The sequence below is a fragment of the Gopherus flavomarginatus genome, chromosome 3 (assembly GCF_025201925.1).
Source record: "Gopherus flavomarginatus isolate rGopFla2 chromosome 3, rGopFla2.mat.asm, whole genome shotgun sequence".
Lineage (NCBI taxonomy): Eukaryota > Metazoa > Chordata > Testudines > Testudinidae > Gopherus > Gopherus flavomarginatus.
Genome location: NC_066619.1, coordinates 152719793 through 152745973, shown reverse-complemented (window position 1 = coordinate 152745973; position 26181 = coordinate 152719793). Strand labels below are relative to the sequence as shown.

The following is a 26181-nucleotide window of genomic DNA, read 5'->3' as shown; positions in this document are numbered from 1 at the left end:
TCAGCAATCTAGAAAGCAAGAGTCACAAGTCTACTTCTGAACTCGGGGTCCTTCACTTGACAGGGCACCACCTATGCACTGCTAGCAGAACAGTTCACCTTTGAACATATGCTGGTGGGGTTGGAAGAGTCTGTATTATCGGCTACAGGATAAAGAGCACAGTAATGAAAAACAGTTTGTTTAAACATCTTGTTTGTAGTGAGATAAGGTAATTTACAAAAGGCTATTTGTCTAAATTATGAAAGGCTAATGAATCTACAAGGCCTTTTTGTGACAAGATGCCCAGTTAAACATAATGAGTAAATAATTTTATCTATTTAATTATTAGCAGGAATATTCCAAATGTTTTAACATCAGATATGACAGCAAAAGGGTTTTTTCATTAACCAGACATTACTTGAGAAGAATATAAAAGAAACACTTTTCTCCTCTGTCTTTCTACATTTCATATAAATTCCAGGCCCTCCCAAATCTGACACCATGAAGTGGGGAACATTAATTTCTTTTATTTTCTTGCTAAGCTTTACCGAATCAAAAACCCTGCCCAGAAGATATCGGGATGTAGGTAAGAATATTTCTTGTACATTAACTATAAGCTTTCATATAATGTCCACACACAACTTGTTGTGGTCATTTGGGGATCTCATATGGTCATTGCCCATTCTAAAACAAAAAAGTTAACAGTTATAATTGATACATCTGAATAGTACATCACAGTTATATAATGGCTCTGACTTCACAGGAACTAGATCAAAAGCACAAAGTGGGTCTGACTTCTCAAAATAGGCTACTACATTTCAAATACAATAACCATGATTACCTACTGGATTTGTGAACATGGTTTAGAAAACATTTAAGGTTCTGAGTCAGACTCTGCAAGTACACGGTCTCTTTTCAAGACATATCTGCTCACCTTTTTCATGCAAGTCATGGAGAGCTAGGGGAGATTTGCATGAATAAGGTAAACAGGATTTGGACTTTATATGTAATGCTCAGTTTGATATCCCTGTCAGTAAGAGTCTTAGTATTATTAGCGCTATCTAGTGTTTCTTAAAATATGTTTTGAAGAACAAACTGGGTGAATATTTAGGGCCCAATTCCACCACCCTTACTTATATTGATTAGCACCTTATTCTGTAAGCAGTGCAATTAGTTTTAGTGAGTAACAGTGGCAGAATCTAGCCCTTAATATTTAAAATCTAGAAGATGTTTTCTGTCACCTTTTTCCAATTTTATGTGATTATTCTCCAGTTTGTGGCTTATTAATGCTTTGAGTATCCATGTAATATATGGGACAGTATAATATTTACTTAGAGGTGTACAATATGCAGGTTGGTTTTAAACACACAGAGCTTCATCATACTCATGTTGATATTGTACTTTCACCTTGGCAGCTACTTTACTGAATGCAGAGGCAGGTCCTAAAAAAATGAAAAAAAAGTGCCTACTGAGAATCTTAGATTCCTAGAAAAATGAGGCATTCTTGAGAGCCCTGGTTGAAAGTCTGGTTTCCACAAATGCCCATGGGCAAATAGTTAGATTTTCAACAGACTGACTTCTTTCCGGCTACATTCTCAGATAATCGCTTCTTTCACTCCTGTGCGGTTGAAGCATTGTCTTCAGTATGTCCAAGATTGGGCCCATTAGGAAAGGGGGAAAAAATGCATGCAATCTTTAGCCACTAAGACCCATTTTGTTTCATTGGGCCAAATTCACCCTGGGTGTATGAGGGCAAGCTCCACTAACTTCAAAGGAGTTTTAGCCACTTATGCAGTGCTGATTTTAGCTCATTAGTTTTTAAATACATAATCCCCCATTTTAACTCAAACTGGTCAGTGATCAAAGATACCTTTAAATAACGAAGTAAGGTTTTAAGATACTGAGGTACTAAATACTTGGCCCACCATTACCAAAGTATCAGAGCACTTAATTGTTAGCATATTTATTCCCATCATAACAACCATGTCAGGTGGGGCAGCACTATTGTCCCCATAACCCAGACAGGGAACAGAAGCAGAGGGAAACTAACAGACCTGTCCAAGGTCACATGGGAAATCAGTGGCAGAGCAGAGATGTGACTCCAGGGCCGGGTAGCATCCTAACTATTCAACTATCCTTCTTTACAGATCAAGAAAATGCTTCATAAAATACATATGTATTAAACATTTGGTGATTCAAAGACCAAATTATCTTCTTTTTCAGATGAAGCACCTACTCTTGGCCATTGTTTTACTGAGCTACACGAGGAGAATTTTAAAGGCGTGTAAGTGTGACTGATAAAAATCCAGCTGAAAGTGGGCAGCCAATGATCCTTACGGTGTATTTTTATCCAATTCAGAAATGAGCCAGATACTGAAAAAAATACATTAAAAATATTGGCAGAATAAAAGGCGATCCTCAGAGCAACAAAATAAGTCAGAGCAAACATCACATAAAGTGAGACAAATTAGGTGACTTGGCCTTTGCCCCACCGATGAGGAAGCGGGGCAATAAGAACAGGCCCTTGCAGCTCTATGCAGACTGCTCTCACCTTGCCTGTGGATATGCAGGTGCCAATGAGCCCTGGGCACCTGTTAGCTCTCAGCTAGAGACAGCACGAAGGGAGTGGGGGTGGGGAGAAGCAGAGAATGGGCAGAACTTTAGTTGCAGCCTTCCCCCAAATGAAGTGTTGGTGTGCTTCAGTGAGCAGGCACAGGGAGAGGCTATACACCAGTAGTAGACAGCTGTCCCTCTGGAGAAGGAACAGCATGGGAGAAATTATGACTCAGAGGGCTGTTGATGAATTACAGTGCCTCCTGGGATGGTGCAGCTCATACACCACCCCAGCTCAGGACTGAGCTTAACTGCACTATCTAGTCCCAAGTATTAGCTACCCATTATCCCCACCAGTTCATAAACTCATCTCCAGGAGATACTTCAAACGGCAACAGTCAAAGGAACTAGAGTTTTAAAAGAAAAGACTATTTCTGGCTAGTAGGAACCACGGCAGCCAGAGATAAGCCAAGATCAAAACTACAGGGCAGTTAGATTTTGTCACATTCAACAATAAGGTGTTGGGAAGGCACATTAAATGTGCAGAATCCTGCCAATATTTCTTCCCTGCCCTTACTGTAGTCCATTGACTTTTTCAGCCTTTCTGCAATAACACCAGGAGGAAAGAGAACTGCCAGCTGGAAACCACTCTCTGCAATGCAGATCTCTGCTGTTTACACAGCATAGGGATGGGGGGAGTTCAGGCTCTGATAAGCTCTTGTTTCTTTCAAGCAGTGCAGAAATTATTTACACCTACAGATTCCTTATGAAATGCAGCTGAAGCTTTACAGACACACACACACACACACACACCCCGTTTGAAAATTCTTCTCCTTGAAAGCTTGATGAACAGTCAAACATTTTCACCTTCTCTGTGTTTCTCAATTTTTATAACTTGAGCATTTTCATAATAGCAGGCTCCATGTTTGAGAGTTCATCAGCTTTCATCATAGTAAAGTGGGGTTAAGATGCTTAACTATGATGGTTCTTACTCAGAGTTAAGTGGACAGCCAAATTTTGGGTCAAGAAAGCATACCCATCCCTCCATTATGTTTTTTTTTTTTTGCCTTGCCTGGGAACAATGAGTGTGGATCATTGATAAGGCTGATGTGAGGGTCTTTCACACTATCAGTTTTCTGTAACTGCAAGAATCTTGGTGGAATTTGATTGCTTCCTAACATCTAATTTTATATTCTTGCATCAGAGGATTTTCATTTCAGAATGGGGGTGGGAGAGAGTGGGAACCAGACAAAAAAGTAGGAACGAGTTATCATACAAATAACCCTAATGATCAGACGGAGAAATACTAATTATGATATCCAACTAATATGAACGTAAGAGACTGATTTGCCATGATAATGGACACGTGGGGAATGGAAATCTCTATTGCAATGCATTAGCTCTACCATGGCTATAGAAAGGCAAATTAATTTAAACTGTCTTCAGTTCAGCATTGAGCAAATGGTTCAGCATTGTGGTTCTTCAGCCATTCTCCTGTAGGTTTGAGATGGATCTTCATCAGATTTTATCACTACACAATGAAAAAACATGACTATAAGTCTGATTCCACACTGACTTTACCACCATGGTTCAGTAGGTCAGGAAAAATTGTCTTTAGTTGCATCTCAGGTTCTATGTTGGACCTGTCCTCCAGCTCCTATGAGGAAGTCTTTGACATCTGGATCAGACATAGCACCCATACAGCTTGAAGAAATCAATTTTGCTTTTTGGTAGCTGGCTATGTATGTAACAGTATTATCTTGTTGCAGTGCCATGGCCATATTTGCTCAGAATGTGCAGGAAATGACTTATGAAGAAGCAGCTAAAATGGTAAAAGATGTCACAGACCTTGCACAAAAATGTGTTGCAAGTAAGGCAGACCCAGAATGTCTGAAGCCGCTGGTAAGCCAAGATAGTATTATTATTGTGGCCAAGACAATGTGATTGTATTTCTATCATGACCAAGATTTTCAAGAGTGACTAGTGATTAAAGGGGCTTCAATTTTGGATGTCCACCCTGAGGTGCCTCAAAGGAACTTGATTTTCAGAGGATGAGTGCTCAGCACTTTCTGAAAATAAGGCTCACTTTAGGGCATCTCAAGTAAGGCAATGCAAAACTGAAGCCCTCCAAAATCTTTAGTCACTTTTGAAAAATCCTGGTCTGTATCTTTAAAAAAAAAAAGTCTGCTTAGACAGAAATTTGGCATCTAAGGTCAATGTAACTAAATTCAGTAGCAGCCAGTGCCATCCATTACCAGCAAGGAAGGAGCCTTAATTTGTTTTTAGCAATTAACTCATAGCAGTCTGACTTTCTGTCAGAGATGAAGTCTGAACAAAAATGTTGCATCCAAATATCCTTGAAATTTTGTTTCAGTATCCAAATCTGGATTACATTTGTGCACATGCCTCCTATTTGTTATACTGGGCTGAACCAAAACCCTGGAACCAAGTGTATGCCGGGGAATGGTCCCGCTATTGTGGGGAACTTTCCTGGCTTCTGCACTACCCTGGTAAAGTGGGCTGGCGAAAGGATCTGAGTCCTCGCTCCCACTTCCTTTACCCAGAGGCCTCCCTGCCCTGGAGGACTCCCCTTCCACTCTCCTGTCTGGCAGAGTCCTCGTAACCCCAACGAGGCTGGGCCTAGGATTCCTGGGGGGCTCAACCCCCAACCCTGCTGTGATCACCCAGGACAGGGGCTAGGGTGTCCCCACTCTGGGGTACTCTCTTTGCACTGCGCACCTCCCTGACCCACTGATCACATTATACAATTTAAAGCAAATACAAGTTATTTAATTAACAATTAATTTTTAAAAAGAATAAGGAAAAATGGGAAAGGTTAAAGGAAAACTCATCACCCTGCTCTGTGGCAGGGACCATCACAAACAGTGTCTCTGGACATCAGGGCACTTCACAGTCTGTTCCTTGTAGGTCCCAGGCCTCCTTCTCAGGCCCTGGCTGTGCTGCAGGGACGCTGCAGGTTGGATGCTGCTGGTGGTGGCCACACACTCTCTCAGGCTCTGGGTGGCAGGACCCTTCTCCCCAGTGTCACCCCCGCCCTGTCAGGGTTACGATCCCCCTCCAAGTCTGGCCTGCAGAGCCTCTTGGCTGAGGCATCTCCCTGTACTGGACCCACTGCCCAGCGTCCCCCTCGCTCTCCCCGGCTGCTCACCGCACCCAGCCCCAGACTGCTCCAGCCCCAGCTCCACACTGCCTCAGCACGGCTGCTGCTGCTGCTCTGCCTCCAGCTCCCTGGGCTGCTTCTCTGGCCTCTCTGGCTCCAGTTGCTACAGCTCTGCTCCCAGGGCAGGTCTGCTCTGCAGGCTGCTTCTGTGACTCTATCTCAGCTCTCACCTGCTTCCTGGGCTGCTTGTCTGGCCCCTCTGGCTCTGGTTGCAGCAGCTCCCCTCCCAGGGCAGGTCTCTCTCTGGTCTGTGCTCTGGCTTTTTGGGCTGCAGCTCTGCTCCTAGCAGCTTAGCATGTGCCCCTGCTCTCTCCTTAGCTTGGCCTCACTCCGTCTGACTCAGACAATTCCAGCTCACAAGGAGGACGGGACCCACCCTGGCCTTCTGTCTCTTTGATTAGCCTGCCCGCCCCATCAGTCAGGCTGACCTGGAACATTGGCCTCTTGCCATTGTTCCTGGGGACTGTCAGTCTCAGGGTCCTGATTTGCCATCAATCCCTCCCCTTTTAGTGCTGGGAGCTAGCAACCAAAACACCCCCACTGAATGTTAAAGGGGATACCAGTCCCCCTACACAAGCAAGCATCCCAGCTCTGTGGGGAGCTTGGGATCTGGATCTGAATTTTGCTGCTTGAACTTATTTTGTAAGTAGGGAGGAGGATGCTTTTCATCACACAGTTTGAATTCTAATCAGAGATGCACAAGCACACATGGCTTTGTGTCTTGTCATACTTGATGTTACAATATGGAGGTGGACAAACCATCTTGGTTTGGGTAAAGATTTGAAGATTATCTGAACCTCAGTGGGAGCTACTGGGTGCTCATTATGTTTGAAAACCATCTCACTTGTTTAGCTGCCTAAACATGGATTTAGGAGCCTAAAGTGAGGCACCAATTTTGATAAATCCTGGCCTACAAGTTTAGGGCCCAATCCAATTCCCACTGCAGTCAAAGTAGAAAGGAATAAAAAAAAGGGAGGTGGGAATCAGTTTGTGTGAGTCAGGGCTCTGTCAATAGTTTGTGGTCTTCAATGTTCTTTCCACAAGAGGAAAGACAGTGCAACTACAGACAAACGTTTCTTCTTTCCACAGACTGCCATTTTCCTGGATGAAATCTGCCATGAGCAAGGCCTTCCTGAGAAATACGGGTTAGCTGCCTGTTGTGCTAAAGCTGATCCTGAAAGAAATGAATGTTTTCTATCCCATAAAAATTCTACACCAGGATTCCTTTCTCCTTTTAAAAGACCAGACCCTGAAGAGGCATGCAAACAGTACCAAGAGAATCGAGTAGCAATTGTGGGCTTGTAAGTAAACTACTTTTCTATTAGAATCGAATGAGTTACACACCGTGGTCCTCAGCACTGTAAACTTACTGCGTGGGCGGGCATGCCACAGCTCCTCTCTCTCTGGGGCTGCCTGCACAGCCACAATTTCTCTGCTGGTAACTTGGCCCTCTGGCTGAATCACCATCTTAAGTCCAACCTTTCTGGAGTCGCATTTGTCCAAACTAGAAGTTAGGGTTACCAACTGTCTAATTGCACAAACCCAAACACCCTTGCCCCGCCCACTCGCGAAGCCCCACCACCTGCTCACTCCACCCCTACTCCCTCCGTTGCTCACTCTCCCCCACCCTCGCTCACTTTCACCCGGCTGGGGCAAGGGGTTGGGGTGCAGGAGGGGGTGAGGGGTGCAGGCTCCAGCCGGGCAGTACTTACCTCGGTTGACTCCTAAAAGTGACTGGTACATCACTCTGATAGCCGCTCCTGCAGCCCACACGCACTGCCCCTACAGCTCCCATAGGCCATAGTTCCCAGCCAATAGGAACTGTGGAGTTGGTGCTCGGGGCAAGGGCAGTGTGCGGAGACCCCCTGCCTCAAATCTCCCAGTTTGGCTTCAGTAGCCTCTGGGAGATAAAGCCTGATTCTGGGAGACTCCCAGCAAAGCCAGAACGGTTGGCAACGCTACTAGAAGTCGCAGAAACATCTTAACAGGGGGAAAAAAATCTTTCTGCCTTATCCGAGGCTAGTCCTCAGCATGTCTTTATGGCTCAGCCTGCAGCCTCCCAATTTAATAATCCTTGCCAGGGGCTTGTATGCTCCTTTGCCTGGGGCCAGTAGGGGAACCTAATCCCACCATCTATTCTGGGTTCTGGTCCAGGGACCTTGTGCTGAACGGATAGTCTGCTCCTTCACTTGCACTGCAACTTCTCTGGGTCCCTTCCTACCCATTCTCTCCAATTCCCCTTATTTCTCTCCCCTGCTTAGTCAGGGTCTTCCCTCAGCCAACCTGCCTTAAGAGCTTTCCTCACACTCTTCCTGCTTGGAAGATCCAAGCAGGTTCCTTTGCACCCCTGAGTTTCCTTCTCTTATAAGAACCTCCATTCAGCTCTTTCTCCAGGTGGCTTTATCACTACTTAAGCCTGGCGCTCACCTTTTTCCCCCTCAGGTGCTGGCAGGTAACTAACTGGCATCTCAACTCCCACCCCCCACCCTCTGCCCCCATTATCCCATTCAAGATGTTTGTACCTTTCAACTCCCCAGAATGGGGTCTTCTGCCCCTCTTTGCTCCAAAAGGGCCATTATACCCCAGAACAAACATCAATCGGTGTTCTATTATGAACCCTGTTCTAGGACCTGCTAAGTGTGGTCATCTTTCATGGCACTCGGTCCTGCAAGGTGCCAACCACACTAGTTTGATCAAGCAACACATTTGGGCTTAACTTTAAGCATATGAGAAGAAGTTCCCTTGAAGTCACAGGTACTTAAAAGTTAAGCATGTGCTTAAATGTGTTGCTGGATCTGGCCTAGAGCACTCAGCACCTTGCAGGATTGAGCCCTTAAATTCTAGCAAAATCTTAGCACCCCTTTGCAACAGAATTCCTTCCTGGTAAATCCCATTGCATTATACTGTTCCCAGTTATAATGGCAGGAAAATAGCACTGACTGGGGTGGCTGTTATAACAGGCTTTGCTGTATATTAATTATAGAGCAGCATAAGCGCATGACACTTTACAACCAATCCAAACCATCTGGACTCTGCCCTGGGAGCTTAAGCTCAAAGTTAATTCAAGGCACATTTTCATTTTAGATACATCTATGAACTTGCCAGGAGGAATCCTTTCCTGTATTCCCCAACAATTCTTAGCAATGCTGGTCATTATGAGGAGATAATGAAAGACTGCTGCAAAGCTGATAACAAGACTGCATGCTTCAATGAAAAGGTATTCTGTTTTAATATGTACATTTACTTAAGGTTTTGATTAGTGGTCTCCTATAGCTAGAGAAATGCTTGAAGCAGAACTGAAGGTCAGCTTTTTCCATTTTAGTCACCTAAACCCTTATTTAGGCCCTGATTCCAGCAATCACCTCCATTCAGGACAGGACTTAAGCATGTGCTTTCCTGAATTGGGGTTTTTGACTCTTAAGAAAAATGGTCTGATTTTCAGAGGTGCTGGGCACTGGCAGCTCCTACTGCCTTCAAGGTAACAACAAAAAGTTTATTTTCAAAGAGAGGACACTGTTTTAGGATTGGTGGCTGAGATTTTCAAAGTAGTGTACAGGATTTAGACACAACTTCCCCTAACATTAATGGAACATCTGTATCTACGTCACCCAGAGTGTTTGAAAATCTCAGTCAACATTCTGTTATTAAAATTCCTCTTTCCTGTTATTCTAAATGAACAAAGTATCTTATCTTCTTTCTTTATCTCTGCCTGTCTGTGTAGTACTGATGTAACCCTTCTCACTATTGAATCTCAGGTAGATGTACTTATTTGATAAGATATTGGTGCAATAGGATGGGAGAATAGCTGCATTAGACTGGCTTGGGGCCTCATATTGCGTGGTGCCGAGAACCATCACCTTCTGCTAACATCTTTGGCAGCAGTATAGTGTAGCTGAGTACTTTAAGAGGCTCACAGCACTTTGCAAAATGAAACTCTTAAGAAGGAGGCATATGTACTGTAGCTCATCAGAGCAGATTGTCCGTAACTGCCCAGCTTAAAAACACAGATTAGTGTTTAATAAAGGGTTTCTAATAGGCGGGATTTCACAAAACTCCGTAACTAAATAAGGGGCTGGTGATCCAGCCACATGAATTAAAACGATGTGATACGGCTTCCTTTTGCTTTGGTGGACACTTTATAGCTAAGCAGCGCACAGTTAACTTGTGGAACTCCTTACCTGAGGAGGTTGTGAAGGCTGGGACTATAACAATGTTTAAAAGGGAACTGGATAAATTCATGGTGGCTAAGTCCATAAATGGCTATTAGCCAGGAAGGGTAAAGAATGGTGTCCCTAGCCTCTGTTCATCAGAGGATGGAGATGGATGGCAGGCGAGAGATCACTTGATCATTGCCTGTTAGCTTCACTCCCTCTGGGGCACCTGGCATTGGCCACTGTCAGTAGATAGATACTGGACTAGATGAACCTTGGTCTGACCCGGTACGGCCGTTCTTATGTTCTTATGTTCTTAAGCAGGAAAAAACCTTTTTGTGTTTCTGCTAAAATTCTCTATTTCTCATTCTGCTTTCTTCATTCATTTGATCAGTATGTTGTTTTTTGTTTTTGTTTTTTAATGGTTGATCTCATCTTTATAACAGGCTTCATCTATGATCAAGTCAGTGACAGAAAGTAGCTTGGTAGAGGAACAAACATGTGAGATCCTGAAGAAGTTTGGAGAAAGAGCCTTAAAGGCTCTGTGAGTCTGTAGTTTGTTTATTCAATGTACAACTTTTTGGTTACGTAGAAAAAAGGTCCCTCCCCTGCCACAACTGTACACTTGCCAGAAGCCTACTGCTTGTCCTTAGAAGACAAAGTGAACTGAAGGGACCGTGAAAGAGGTGTGCAAAGAACACAAGGCAGGGCCCTGAGATGTTTAAAAAAACAACAACTCAAAACCCAACCCTCCCCCCCCCAAAAAAAAACAACCCCACAGGCCTCCAGACTGTAGCTCTTCTCCATGGCAACCTGTCTCTGGAGGAGACAGAGATAAGGATGGCTAAGCACCAGGGTTTTTTTTGGCTGGCTAGAGCTGGTGCAAGGGGATTCAACTTGCATCTGCCTGTGCTAGTGAGGATGGATGTGCTTCAGGGAGGGTTCTCCTGCAAGACACCATGTAGTGTTGTGCAGCCTGGTGATGGAGGCAGAACCAAGAAGCACTCAGAGGATGTTCATTTACAATAGCATCACTGCTTGAATGAACATAACCCGGAAGTGGCTCCCTCCCCCAACACACTATGACTGTTTTCTAGGAAGTTGAGGACACACAGCTCTATAATTTTAAACTTACCTTCTATGACCAGGGCCTCTCATGAGCACCTTCTATCAGCAGGTGCAGACCTGCACTCTTGCTCTTTTCACAGTGCCCCTGTCGTCTGTGGCCCAAGTCACACAGTTAATATGCACTGAATTTGCAAACCCCTCCCGGGGTAACGAAGGCCAACAATTTGTTGGCCCTGTCCAAGGTCTTCAGCCCCATCTCTGGGCAATTGACAATGTCTTTATCCTGTTTCTGGGCTCAGTCCTCTACCCCTTCTGGGCTAACTTTAAGGACATGTCTGCCTTGGTATAGGGCAGTGCCCTAGGGCTTCCTCTCTGGAGAATCAGTCCTGCCCTTCACTTGGGCCACTAAACAAGCCGTATCCCCTTCTTGGCACTTAGGCCACCTGCCGGGTGCAGGGGGGTAGGACCCAGCCTCCCTCACTACTCTGGGTCCCAATCCAGGGAGCCTATAAATAGCAGCCATGTGCTGCTTCCTGTAATAGTTGCTGCTGCTATTACCTGGGCCACTTCCCACATAGCCCCTTCACCCTTTACCTCAGGGCTGAAATTCTTCCTCAGGGAATGCCAGCATCACCAAACCCATCTGAGTCTTCCTGGAGCTCTGGCAACAAGCACCATCCTCACGTCTCTGGTCCCCACCAGGGAAATGAATGGCTCCCCCCTGCAGCTCCTTTTTTCTGCACCTGCTGAGCTCTGATTGGCTGCTTCCCTGCAGACTTTCTAGGCAGGCCTGTAGGACCCACCTTTATTGCTCCTTTTCTTGGGCAGGGTGTGGTAGGACCATGAGGCCTCCGGCAGTCCACAGTTGCCAGTGGAATGAAGCTCTAAAGCTGTAGGCTGCATAGGGGATGTAATAAACAGGTGCATCCTGCTAATATAATACTAATCTTCCCCTCTCCCCAGCCAGTGCTGATGTGACTGTTGGATGGCTCAAGGCTCATCAGTGGAGTCATCTTGCATCACCACACATACCCTTCTTGTGGACTTTCCTGTCACTGTGTACGATGGTTGAAGGGATGAACCTAAGCTCTAAGTGTTTCTTTGCCGAATTATTTAAAGCCCCTAAATCCCATCTGCAAGCAGGGGAAAACGTTATCCTCTCAGATAGTACTATATCGTGCTGTTCACTTTTCTTACCACAAGCAGCCATCTGCAACTTTAGGGATTACCAAAGAGAAAGGAAGAGGATTGCTATAAAATGAAAGTCCACAAAGCTTTAGAGGTTGCAGGCCCCACTTAAATTACTTAGATAACAGTAAATCATTTTTGTGCACATTCATTTGACAGAGGCTGATATGTGTAAAGAGCAGGGACTCAATGTTACTGCTTTGCCATCTGAGCAACAAGTATACTCTAATTCATGTCCATTTTATAACAGAACTTACATGTCACTTTAGCAGAAAACTTTATGTGCAGCTAAATGTCTACACAAAAACATGTGCACACCAGAACACACAGTTACCATGATTGTGCATGCAACCACCCCAACTTTTACATGCAGATTGCCTGCCGGATGTGTAATCGGGAATGCAAATTAGGCATGCAAATACACAAGTAAGTGTAGCATAATTTTCTTAAAACCTTAACTTTTAGGGGGAAGTTAGCTTTAAAATAATGGCCAAATTCTGCTCTCATTTACACCAGCCCAGACCTTTGGTGGCTGCCGGTGTGACTTAAAAATGCAGCCCAACTAGTTCTAAATAGTCACTGTAGTGTTCCTGTGGTAATTCTGTACCAGTTATAGGCCTGATTTACCAATGTGTAACTTCAGCTTTGTACTCATGAATAACACCATTGTCTTAGATTTTCAAAGAGGCCTAAGGGAATTAAGTGACCAGCTTTTATTGAAGTTCAGCGGGAGCTGGGGACCAAATTTCCTTACCACTGAATTCAATTGCAGTTTTTATCATTAACTTCAGTGGCAGCAGAGGCAGGCCACTGCTAGAGATCATATTATTGCGTTCTAAGTTTTAAACAATACTTGTATTTATTCTTTCTAGGAAACTTGTTCAAGTCAGCCAAAAATTTCCAAAGATTGATTTTGTTACTGCTACCAAACTTGCAACGGATATTGCTCACATGCACACAGAGTGTTGTCATAGTGACATGATGGATTGTATACACGAGAGGGTAAAAGAATAACTTATTTACCACTTCTATGTTTAAAAAAGTAGGTTTCATAGTGGGGTTTCTTCCTTCTAGTTTTGTTCCTTTTTGCTGATCTTTTATGCATCTGTTAATTGTTTTCCAAATTAGGCATTTAAAGCCTCAAAGATTGATACATAGATGAGAATTGTTTAGCCTGCTAAATTATCCCATGTGACTCTGTTTGAGTGAAATAGGCAGAAAGCATAAGGCATGAGGATGAGTTTGTGACTAAGCACTAGACTGGGATTCAGGAGAACTGTGTTCAATTCCTGGCTCTGCCACAGACTTCTTGTATAATATTGGGCAAATCACTTAATCTCTCTGTCCCACATCTTCAAAGGCAGTTAAGTGTCTAAATCCCATGGAAGTTAGGCACCTAAATACCTTCAAGGCATCTTCTACTTGCATATTGCAATTCTTTGTCCCACTTTTTGTCCGTCTTACCTATTTAGATTTAAGAGTTTCAGGGTTGACACTGTCTTTTACTATGGGTATGTACAGTGCTTAGGACAATGGAGGCAGTGTTGCCTAGTGGATAAAGCAGTGGCCTCAGACTAGGATTCTAGTCTCACTTCTGGTGCTGACTCACAGTCTGCCCTTGGGCAATTCACTTCACATCTCTGTTTTTCAGTTTCCCCATCTGTAAAATGAAGATACTGATACTGACCTTTGTAAAACAACTCCCACGCCCTGCAACCCTCCTCCTCCCCACCCCCAAGCGGTGTAGATGAAAAACACTGTGTAACAGCTAGGAGGTAGATATTAATGAGGCCCTTATCTCAGCTGGGGACTTCTCTAAGCTCTACTATATAAAAATCATAACGGAAAGAGGGGTTTTCCACTGCAAAACAATGGGAAAAAACTAGATATAAGTACCAGTCTTTTTTAATTTCTTTACAGGTAGAGATGTCAAATTATGTCTGTTCCCACAAAGATACCATATCAACTAAACTCAGCGACTGCTGTGAAAAGTCAGAGGTGGAACGAACCGAATGCATAATTGAGTTGGAAAATGATGACAAACCTGCAGACTTGTCTCCCACAGTCAGAGAGTTCATAGAAGACAAAGATGTGTGTGAGCACTTTGCCAAGGAACAAGATGCCTTCCTGGCCAAGTAATGCAGCTCTCAATCTACTCCGGTGCATCTCTGTCATTTAAGTATTGCAGGCCCAGCATTCCAATTGTTTAGGCCCAGCATTCAACAAGGACAAGTGCAGAGTCCTGCACTTAGGACGGAAGAATCCCATGCACTGCAACAGACTAGGGACCGAATGGCTAGGAAGCAGTTCTGCAGAAAAGGACCTAGGGGTTATAGTGGAGGAGAAGCTGGTTATGAGTCGACAGTGTGCCCTTGTTGCCAAGAAGGCTAACGGCATTTTGGGATGTAAAAGTAGGGGCGTTGCCAGCAGATTGAGGGATGTGATCACTCCCCTCTATTTGGCATTGGTGAGGCCTCATCTGGAGTACTGTGTCCAGTTTTGGGCCCTACACTACAAGAAGGATGTGGAAAAATTGGGAAGAGTCCAGCAGAGGGCAACAAAAATGATTAGGGAGTGGAGCGCATGACTTAAGAGGCGAGGCTGAGGGAACTGGGATTGTTTAGTCTGCAGAAGAGAAGAATGAGGGGGGATTTGATAGCTGCTTTCATCTACCTGAAACGAGGATGGATCTAGACTGTTCTCAGTGGTACCAGGTGACAGGCCAAGAAGTAATGGTCTCAAGTTGCAGTGGGGGAGGTTTAGGTTGGATATTAGGAAAATCTTTTTCACTAGGAGGGTGGTGAAGCACTGGAATGGTTTACCTAGGGAGGTGGTGGAATCTCCTTCCTTAGAGGTTTTTAAGGCCAAGCTTGACAAAGCCCTGGCTGGGATGATTTAGTTGGGTATTGGCCCTGCTTTGAACAGGGGGTTGGACTAGGTGACCTCCTGAGGTCCCTTCCAACCCTGATATTCTATGATTCTGTTATTCCAATTTAGAAGCTAAAGTTTTGCTTGCAAAACTCCAGCTTGTGAACTAAGCCTGTATGTGGGAATGTGGTCAGTGTAGAAGTCCATGTCTTGACCCATTAAGTCTGGTTTAGGCACTGAGTAGGTTTATTGCAAACAAACAAACAAAAAAAATAGTATGTCTAATTTTCAAGGGATTTTTATTTCAAATATTGGCCTTTACTTGTATTTGCCTTTACATTTATCATGGGTTTTTATTAACACATCTGTAAACCTTTTATGTGACTAAAACAATGAAAGATCTGCTCGCCTCATAGTTCTATAATTCCATCATCCAGTAACTGAAATACTGTGTTATTTTTGGCTCTGAAGGGGACTTAATGGAATATTTAAAAATATTAGCACAAATATAAACGCAGAGCTATTTGGTTTTACTGAGATTTACCTGAATACTGCCAGTTCCATCATTTTTTAGAGAAAGGGAAAAAAACAGAACCTTCAATGCTTCTGAATTTCAGAATGGGATGGGAGCAAATGTGGAACTTCTGATTTCATAAGTTTTCTGCTATTTGAGTTGGTCGATCATAACCAAAAATGGTGAAAATCTTAAATTTCCACTGTTGTCCATTCCAATCCTTGATTCCAGTGCTAGCCCTGATTCAGTCATAAACTTGCCTAAACCAAACCCAGATCTTTATCTAAACATGTCTGCTTTAGTCCGATTCTGGCTCTGATTCTACTCCCATTGCAATCAATAGCAAAAATTTCCAGTGGCTTTAATGGAAGCATGATCACATCCCAGATATACACCCAGAATCTGTTTAGGTCAAACGAAATACAGTGCTTTCGTTTATGAACGTGAAAGCCAACATCTTCTGGGCCAGATTTTGGGTTAGTATAAGCTGATTACCTCACTTGAATGACACCATATCTGAGGACTTGATTCCTTGTTGGAAAGAATTTCGCTAGCATTTAGATGTGAGGTAAATGGATAAAGCTAAGCTATGCATTTTTAAAATGTCTTATAGTTAGAGCGGGAAGAATTTTTTTTGACAAAAAGATTTTTGATGAAAAATACCTTTTTGCATTTTCCTCAACATTTTTCAGTTTTTCATACTCTCCCCACCTCAAAAAACGAAACACCACCACCCTGAAAAGCCATTGTTGGGGATTTCAAAATCCAAGATGTTTTTGTTATTTTAATTTTTGATGAAAATTTGAACAATTCATCAAAAAAAAATTAGCCAATGTTGAAAAATCTTCATTTTCTAAATGTTTCATTGGAAATAGAATCCATTTCCCAACCAGTTCTAGTAACAGCCAGATTAACTTCATGACCAGGAGGTGCTCAGCATTATCAGGATCAGGACCAATAACTCCGCACACCAAAATAAATAACTAAATAGCTAATCTTTACCATAAACCCTGCAAATAAATGAAATCTGCATGTATCGTCAGTAGCCACATACAAATTGTACGTAGGGCCAAATTTTTCATTAATGGCCTGTAACTTCAAATAAACTAAATAATAATGATAATCTTCAGCTAGACAGGCTAAAAGGTCCCTGAGAAGAAAAACATCTTATCATCAAAGCTTATCATCCTTATGCTTTAAGCAAGTTGAGCTGACTCTAATAAGCATGTCAGATAAGCCAAACAGCAAGAGTTGTTCAGATAGATGTACTCTATACAGTTCAGTTACAAGTTGCTGGGCTAGCCTCACCAGGTGGAATGCTATGGCCTGTGTTCTGCAGAGGGTCAGGCTAGATTATAGTAATGCACCCATCTCGCCTTAAAAGTTATGAATCTTTGAAGGGCCCTAATTTCTAATGCTGACATCGTTCATGTGTTGCAGATTTGTCTATGAATACTCAAGACGACATCCTGAGTTCTCCCATCTCATGCTTTTAAGAGTTGGTAAAGGCTACGAGGATTTACTGGGAAATTGCTGCAAAGAAAGTAACCCTCCCGAGTGCTATGGCAAAGGGGTAGGTGCCACTGTACTTCATGTAATAACCGGGAGGCCTGAGCGGAATTCACAAACGGTCATCGTCTGATGCCGATTGAGGCATGAGGTGGAAGCATTTCCACTCTCCTGGTCTGGAACTGCACCCCAGGGTTTCCTAGAAGAAGAGAGCTGTAGTAATAAGGGTCTATGGTCTCCAGTCTGCAGGAAGGCAACTGGAGTCTTCTCCCCCTTCCATTATTTGAACCATGTGGGGTTTGCTGGGAATGAACATCCCTGTGCGGGAGATGTGGGGGACAGCATCTGCTTTTTCAGTGGCAACTGGAAGCTCTCATCTGCTCTTCCAGGGCACTGATCCTAGAGCTAGCTCGCTGTTCAAACAGGAGCAGGTAGCTGGGAGGGACTCCTGCCCATTTGGGTCAAGTAAGCCCCTCTCTTGGAAAACAGGAAGTAGGGGAGGATGGCAGCAGAGCCTTCTCTCCACATGCAAACACTTGTTTTTAAGGAGCGCACTCTAAATCCCACATCACTGATCCCTCTGCCCCTTCCTTGCACCTCCAGGCAGATGGCTCCTAGGGCGCTAGTACTGCTGTGCTGCCCTATTTGTGATCTTCACGTGGCTAGAGAGAGAGGTGCCAAGAAAGGGAGATATCAGGTCTGTAAAATCCCTGAGCACTTTGGGGCCTTTGTGGGCTCCAACCAATGAACTTCTCAGCATCCCTAATGCACCCGCTTGATTGTCCTCAACATTGATCAGCCCTGCCTGGAAGTCCCCTTTGTGGCAGTTAGGGTCCCCCAGGACTCATAGGGATGTGGCCCTGAATAATTATCAATTCTGTTATTTAAGAGATGTAGGGGCTAATGGTCTATACACTAGTTATGTTCAGATAGTTGAGGCATCAGACAGTGGAGGGCAATTTTAATGCAATCAGCAGAGATATAATGATATGTCAGATAACAGGAAGTTGTGGATAATCAAAGCTTCATTGTGAGGCAGTAGTATCCTGCATTGCACACTGACTGCTTTACCAATATAGTTACACTGTTTTTCAGGAAGAAATACTCAAAAAGCAAATCCAGGAAAACCAGGAATTGATGAAGACAAACTGTGACGTGTACAAGGCACAGGGAGAGTACCACTTCCAAAACATGTATGTTTGGGGCTTTGTTTTTTTGGTTTGTTTCCTAATGAGCATCCAACCTTTGTTTACCAGTTTTAAATAAAAGGGGGCCATATCCTTAGCTGGTGTAAATCAGTAGAGCTATGCTGATTTATACCCGCCAACGGTCTGGTGTAAACAACTTTAGGTTTTGTCACAGTAACGTTCTAGCTCATGAATTAGGTCCATATTTCAACTCATGACATGTGAAGATAATAAATACTTTGTTAAACTGCCTGGTCTCCTGTGTATAATACAGGTCAGATTTGCTGATCACTGAGATGTGCAGTTTCCCTCTGACTGAATTCTGAACCCTGAGCTCTGACTTAAAAGCCATAGTATGGCTCAAAGTGAGTTGCTTTGCCCTTTCTCATAGGCTGCTGTTCTCTCTGTGTGCTGCAATATGCCCCACTCATGTGTATTAACAAAAAAATGTAACTGTGCAGGAGAGGGATCAAAGCTTCAATAGACTGAACAACCACCTCATCCCAGGCGACAGTCCCACCATGTCAGGGTTGACGAACATTAGGTCACAGGGAGCGTGACAAGCTCACAAGGCAGCTGGCTTTGGCCCTAATTCAGCAAGGTTCTTAAGCACAGGACTAACTTTAAGCACAGGCGTACTCTGAATGAAGTCACTCATACTACATGTGTGCTTAGCATTAGGCATCTTCCTAAGTGCCTTGCTGAGTTGGCCCCTTCTTCTCTGGAGAGATGTACAGGATATGCTGCCCTCTCAGTATGGTCCCTCTCAAATCAATACATTTGCTTTTAAAAAGGCCTTTGGAACAGGAGAAATGTCCCAGCAAACCTGGCTTGACCATCAGTCTATTCACCTTTCACGCCACAGTCAGTGTTTGTCTTGTTTATGAAGAAGAGTGGGTTCTTTTCCAGCCCATCTCCTGCCCTACTGCAGCCTTCCATGAAGTCACAGAGGGCTGTCTTGAAAACAGATAAGGTCCCTTGACTCCCATTGAAGGCAATGGTAGAGTGGTGGTATTTGTAGGTAAACACAAAGGACTTGAATCTTATTGCTTACACCTGTGTAAATGGAAAGCAACTGGCTAGATCCCCAGCTAGTGTGAATGGTTGGAGAGCCATTAAAGTCAATCAGAGGTACGCTGATTTACACTTGCTGAGGATTTGGCTCATCAATTACTAACCTGCTGAACCACCTGTAATTGAGAGGTTGTTGTTTCAGAATCCTAGTCCGCTACACCAAGAGGATGCCTCAGCTGTCATCCAAAGAGCTGCTCCACTTCACAAAGAAATTGGCAGAAGTTGGCACCAAGTGCTGCCATCTAAGTGAGGACAAAATATTTCCTTGTGCTGAGACAAATGTGAGTATGTTTCTTTCCTTATCTCAGTACCATTTGTTCCTGGAGATCTTGCTGTCTCCCCACTATTCCCAATCTCCAACTGCCCAGAGGGTCTAGAGAGAAGCTCTAACTCAGAACCCCCAAGAGGTAGCAAAATGTACAACTTGGCACTGACTTGGCCTTGCGGTGCAGGGACAGACCATGAGGTGGGGTAAACAAGCATATTACCATTGAAGTCAATTGATTTATGTTGATTCACACCAGCTGAGGATCCAGCATATAGTTTTGCAAACAAAACAGTCAGACTACAGTAAAGTGTGTCCTTTGCTGAGTCAGGGCATTAGTTACACATACTGGAATTCTGATCCCATTCCCATTGCAGTCAGTAGCACGTGTCTCCTGCATACCTTGGGAGCAGAACCAGACTGGGAGCAAATATGGCCTGGCTATGACATTGCTCCCTTGGGATGATTAACTTTAGATCATTCTTCCATCACTGATACATCTATCTCATGAGCCAAATTATTAAAAAGGCCACAAACTGGCCTGCACATGTACTTTAGCATATGCAGGTGTTTTTGCAGTGTCACCCATACATATACCTGTAAATCCCTGCTGGTGCAAACAAATCGAGTGCATGTGTAAATTCCATAATTTGTGTGCACAGATGACAGCGCATTAAATTGCATATGCATGGAGGCCACTTGTTTGAAAATCTGGCCCCATTTTGTGTTGCTGGCACTCAGCTTTCAATAGGAATGTGGGCTGGTGCTTCCTTTTAAGGAATTTGCTTTAAATTATAAAGGTTTTTATTTATAAAGGTTGAAACCCTCATGAAATTACCAAGGACAGCATGTGTCTGTTGTGTTTTTTTTAAATGCCAATGTAAAAAAACTATTCTCTCCCTCGCCATACAGGTTGACCTTATTCTTGGCAAAATATGTCGAAGACACTATGCCAGTTCTATCAACCCTAATGTCTGCAAGTGCTGTAGTGACTCCTATGCTCTCAGAAGGCCGTGCATTACCGGCTTGGGAATCGATGAGAAGTATGTGCCTATACCGTTGACTCCCGATCTGTTCACCTTCCATGAAGACTTGTGTGCAACTGAAGAGGCAGGGCTACAGAAAAAGAAGCAGGAGTAAGATATGCCTGTTTATTCTGTTTTCCTCAGCTTCTATATCACCATCCTGCTATTATCCACCCTCTTCTTGTCTACCCAGCATTCTCTCTAGCATCTACTGTTTCCTCTTCCTCCTTCAAATCCCATGTTAAAAAATCGCTCTTTCAGAAATATTTACTTACTTCTTCTCCTCACCAATTCTCTGGATTTCCACCCCTGCTTCCTGAAGTTTTGTTCAGTTTTTTGTTTGGTCTTCATTTTCCTTCCATTGTAAGCAACTAATTTTCAAATGTAGGTGGCTACATTGCGATTTAAGCACCATGGGTAAGATCAGTGGGATTCAGGCTCCTAAATCATATAGGTGCTACTGAAAATTTTATCCCTGAGGTATAAAATTTTAAAGCTGATAATAATTTTATTTTTGGGTGCCTAACATGAGAGGCTGGAAGGGAGTCTGATTTTTTTTTCAGAAGAAGAGGATTCAGTATGTTCTGAAAATCAAGCCCCTTTAAGATGTCTCATATTAGCTAAGTTTTGAAATGTTAGGGCTCTAAATGCTCATATCTGGACCCTGAATCAGCGATACATTCCTAAAATGGACATTTATCTATCAAAATATGGATTTAGGACACTAACATTAAGACAAGCAATTTTATAAATAGGGCTGTTTATGGTGCTTACATGGCCCTGTAACTGTAGTATCTTAACACCTCAGAATCTTTTGAGGTCTTTAGCCCAAGACCCCTGTGAGATGCAGCCGTCTTATTCCCATTTTACAGATGGGGGACTGACGTACAGATGGTATGTCTACACAGCATTTTGCAACAAGCCTCCCAGCCAGGCTTACACTATTGCTCTAGCTATATAGACAACGCTTGGAAGCTGTGGCTTGGCCTGGAGTTCGGACTCTGAAGCTCACCTCCTCCCTAGTCTTCAGAGCCCAAGCTGCAACTTCAGAGCACTCTCTTTACAGCTATTTATAGAGCACTAGCGTGAGCCATGCTAACCCCAGTCTGTTGACCTTGGCTAGGAGGCTTGCTCCCACTCACCGTCTGGCGTCGTCTACACACGGCATTTTGGCGCCTAAGTGACTTGCCCAAGGTCACACAGGAAATCAGCAGCAGAACAAGTAACTAAACCTGGCTCTCTCAACTTCCAATGAGCACCGCTGGGCCATCTTTTGGTCCCCAACAATGGTAGAACCCGAATATTTCTCTCTTCTCAGTGGCTCTGTGGCACACCTTAGAACTAATGAGACCTGTGGTCTTAGTGTGCTCTCTCTTCTTCCCACAGAGAGAGGTGCATCTCCTCCTGGTGCTGGAAACGGACACCTTGGCAACTAGAGCTGTGTCTGTGTGGGGACAGTGCACACATATGAACCATGCCACCATATGGGAACCATCTGGTGCCTGTAGCTAGTTGGTCTAGCATGTCAGTCAGGCTGCTGATCTGCCTTCCCCCCAAACTATTCATGTCATACACCCAAACAGGGGGAACTCTGAGGCCCTGGTGCGGGGAGGGGTCCTTCTCTTCCTTGGAGTCGCCAAAGTTACAGGTGGCTACAAAAATATTTGCACAATTGCATACAAGGGCCAATCAACCTTCCAAGCAAAGATTACTACTCTGTACTGAGGAACGGTGCAGAGATTTCCACCTACCTGCCCATTTGTCCATGAGGCAGTGACCAGGTCCAGTGAAACTACACAAAGGAAAGGAGGTGACAATGTAACTGAAATAAGGATTTGTAGATTTGAGGGCATACACACTCTTTGGTAATTTATGTGGTATCTTTAAGCTAAGTAAGCATTGCTGTGGTTTGTTCTCCTTTCAGACTGCTCATCAGTCTCATCAAATATAAGCCCACCATTACAGATGAACAATTGAAGACCATCATTACATCTTTCCTTGGCATGAGAGAAAAGTGCTGCAAAGCAGAAAACTCTGAGGCATGCTTTGGAGAAGAGGTAGCTCCCTTTTTTTCATGTATATTTAATCAAAAAGGAAGGCAGGCCTGGGAGGTGTACCTATCTGCATTTTAAAAAACTACTACAAGTAGCCAGAATGGTTCCATTTAGGTTTTTAAAGAAGGAACCATATTGCCTGCATCTAAATATATAAACTCCAAAATGTCAAAGAATGTCTAAGATGCATCTAGTATTAACCTTTTGCTCATGTTCAAAAGTTTACACCTACAGAACACACCCTTTATTAATAGCGTCAAGAGTCTAAAGGCCTGAAGGACACTTCACCGATGCAGGCTTGAGGGCAGGTTCTCAAATCTAATCTAACAGTTTCTCCTGTGGGGTAATTTCTAATTTAAATTTCTCTCCTCAAGACCAGCTCTTAGCAAGGGAGGAGTGGTATATGCTCAAAGTTAGGTGAAAGCAGTTGTTTCCTAGATTTTTAGTGATTGATTTTCTCAATTTCTTTCACCTAGCTCCATTTCTCTCCCTGTCTCCCCATTCTTTTCCATATTGGTTTAGAAACTTTAGATTCATTTCACTGTTAAATCACACAACCACCTCCTTTTGCTTCTCTCTCCTGCCCACCCTAGTTCTGTGCATCATTTTCTTAGCACGCTCCCCTGTTTTTTTTGGATATTCCTTAGTTGGAATTTAGTTACCAATCCCCTTTCCGCTGCTTGAGCCAGAATGGAATCCAGCTCTCTCCTCTAAAGCTGTAGCTGCTCTGCAAGGCTCTAAGGGGTAAAATGCAGTGAACACTCATTTCTGTCAATAAAAGGAAGAACTTGAGACTCTGAATCCACACAACAAGCCGCTCTATAGAGGTAGAAAGGGCCACTGTTTACAGTTCCATTTCAGAGCGGAACTGTACTTTAAATACTTTTCTAACAACTGCAGCATCTTTCAATAAAAATCTCAGTCCAAGAGTAGCAGCCTTAACTGTGTTAAATACAGTGAGATTTTTCTTTTCCCTTTGGGTTCAACTGAAGTATTTCAGAGTTGATCCAAGTGAATATAGGAATTGAGTGAAATTTCTTGAAGAGAGAACTTTGCAACTTTATGTATATACAGCATGTACAACTGTATGTTTCTAAATGACAGGAAATGCTCCTAAAGCTAGGACTGTCTGTCTGAATATACATTCTCTTCCAGGATTCTCACACCTATAAATCTTTGCCTTTTTTTCTCTTAGGGTCCGAAACTCATAGCAGAAAGTCAGGCTCAACTGGCGCTATAAACCATCGCAGGTAACCTCAGGGGAAATGTGTTGTGAATTACATAAAGGAGTAATGGCATTTTAATTGTGAGACTGTCTAGTCCAAATTTCCATGAAGTGTGCTTTGGAACTTATGAATTGCCATGGTGGAAAAGACTAAGGAGCAGATTCTCAGCTGCTGTACACTGCCCTAGCTCTATTGAAGCCAGTGGAGCTGTGACAATTCACACCAAGTGAGGCTCTACCCCTAACAATTAATCCACTATCCAGTCTCCTACAGTGACCTATGGTAGATGCCTCAAAGAAAGATATAAACGCCCCATAATTCACCTGGCCAGCTGTGGAACACGAAACCCAGTCTAGCATCAGTCGAACTAAAGGCCGTGTGGACACTCTTTAAATGGATAGACACCTGGCTTACATCAATTTAGCTCAGAATGATTAGGGACAGGGAAAACAAGCTGAAGTAAGTTACTCAGACCCAAATTAAGAGTGTCCACACAGTGTTTTGCACCAGTTTAACTAAATTGAGTAGAAAAATGATTTAAGTTAAACTGGTGCAACTACAAGGCCCCTGTATCATGGAAGTGGGACATCTTGTTCCAGGTTTATTCTGTGCAGCAAAAGAATTGAAAGCCTTTGTAATTTTTAGCTTAGCTAGTGTAACTGTAGATTGGGCCAGCCCCTTAGCACCCTTTAAGCCTCCTTTGTGTCACTGCATAATCAATCATCGTCGATTAACTTAGCATTTTAATAGCACTTTGTTGAAAGTACAGTACAGACATTCACTACTTTAACTTGCTAATGCACATGATGCTACAACAGCACAAGGGGAACTAGAAAGCTGCCTTAAGGCACCTGAAGAGTGTCTTGTTGGGTATCCTGAACAGATGTAGAGCAAAAGGCTGGCATAAAGGCAGATGAAGGATATGTTGGACGCAGAGTTGGAATGTGCTGCAATCTGGCAAACCCGTGCAGCAGCATGGCTCCCCAGAAACCTCCCTGAGGTTGCTGTAACTTGCAACAGGGGCCGTTTTGGCATTCCTGTTTATCCATATAAATGAACTGAGGGTATATGATGCCATCAAATACCAAAACACAAATATCTCTAAAAGAAAACCTTTCCTCCCAAAGGTTTACAAACAGATATACCCAGATGTTCAGATTTAATGTGGCTCATTTAAAGTGATTTATCACTACCAAAAATAGAAAGCCACTTTCTTGTTTACCACTGTAAATAACTCATTTTTCTCATTTTTCCTAGTTCATCTGTGAAGATGGAGATAAAGTTCATCTCTGCCCTGTTTATTGCTTTTGCTTGCTTTCTTATTAGTTGTCACTGTCATAGTCCTCTGATTCAAAGAAACAAAGGCAATTCTGCTCTTACTTTCATCTCTCATTGCTGCTTTTCATTCAATAACGAATAAAGCTTTGAATAAACTCTTCCCTTGTCCTGGCCAGTTGATTCATCACATTGGACAATCACGCTCAAACAATTTTCTACAAAATCATTGCCATGTTTGCAAATGGCTGGTACCATTACAAACTGGTAATTTTGTTTCTTTAACAGTTCAGGTGGTGGAGACACTGCAGAAAAATTCATCCAGGCCCATGCCAGGTTCCAGTTATTTTTATAATGCCCCAAAGTGTTAGACACTCTGCAAACCTGGAAAGACAGGTCTTTGCCCTGAATAACTAACAAGCTACATATACAACATACAGACAAAGGAAAAGGAACAGAATTCAATAGATGACACTACACTCAAATGATGTACTTGACTTTCAATCTCTGAACAAAGTCAGTGGCACTTACATTTAAAATTAAAGCCTGCGTTTCATTTCTTTGCTGAATCAGCCTTTTTTCTTTCTTTTCTGGTTTCTTATATTGTTAAAGTCTTCTCCATCTATCTTAGTCTTGGTTTTTTACAACACTTACTTCTTTTACTTTTCATTTGTATTTCACGCATTGATAAGTTTGACAGAGTAGAAATAAAACAAACATAAAAGTAACAACAAGAAACTGCTGAACTGGAATTAATTTGCAAACTAGATACCATTAACGTGGGTTTGAATAGAGACTGGGAGTGGCTGGGCCATTACACAAATTGAATCTATTTCCCCAGGTTAAGTATCCTCACACCTTCTTGCCAACTGTCCGAAATGGGCCATCTTGATTATCACTACAAAAGTTTTTTTTCTCCTGCTGATAATAGCTCATTGTAATTAATTAGCCTCTTAGAGTTGGTCAGGCAACTTCCACCTTTTCATGTTCTCTGTGTGTAGATATATCTTCTTACCATATGTTCCATTCTATGCATTCGATGAAGTGGGCTGTAGCCCATGAAA

At 43.2% G+C, this 26181-nt stretch overlaps 1 protein-coding gene across 1 annotated transcript; it reads left to right on the top strand.

The window, feature by feature from the left end:
* Positions 1–480: 480 nt before the first annotated feature.
* Positions 481–26155, top strand: LOC127047087 (alpha-fetoprotein-like). The gene is made up of 15 exons (XM_050945018.1): positions 481–565; positions 2203–2263; positions 4302–4434; positions 6803–7014; positions 8798–8930; positions 10311–10408; positions 12993–13122; positions 14041–14255; positions 16943–17075; positions 18107–18204; positions 19415–19553; positions 20450–20673; positions 22487–22619; positions 23812–23866; positions 25100–26155. Exons 1-14 carry the CDS (start codon positions 481–483, stop codon positions 23854–23856), a joined length of 1839 nt encoding a protein of 612 aa, XP_050800975.1. The 3' UTR covers positions 23857–23866; positions 25100–26155.
* Positions 26156–26181: the final 26 nt, after the last annotated feature.

Bases quoted from the DNA above. Each gene is read 5' to 3' on its own strand.
- LOC127047087 (XM_050945018.1), top strand. From the start codon at position 481: ATGAAGTGGGGAACATTAATTTCTTTTATTTTCTTGCTAAGCTTTACC. The intron at 8,931-10,310 runs GTATTCTGTTTT...TCTTTATAACAG, and splicing joins CTGCATGCTTCAATGAAAAG to GCTTCATCTATGATCAAGTC. The intron at 17,076-18,106 runs GTAGGTGCCACT...ACTGTTTTTCAG, and splicing joins CCGAGTGCTATGGCAAAGGG to GAAGAAATACTCAAAAAGCA.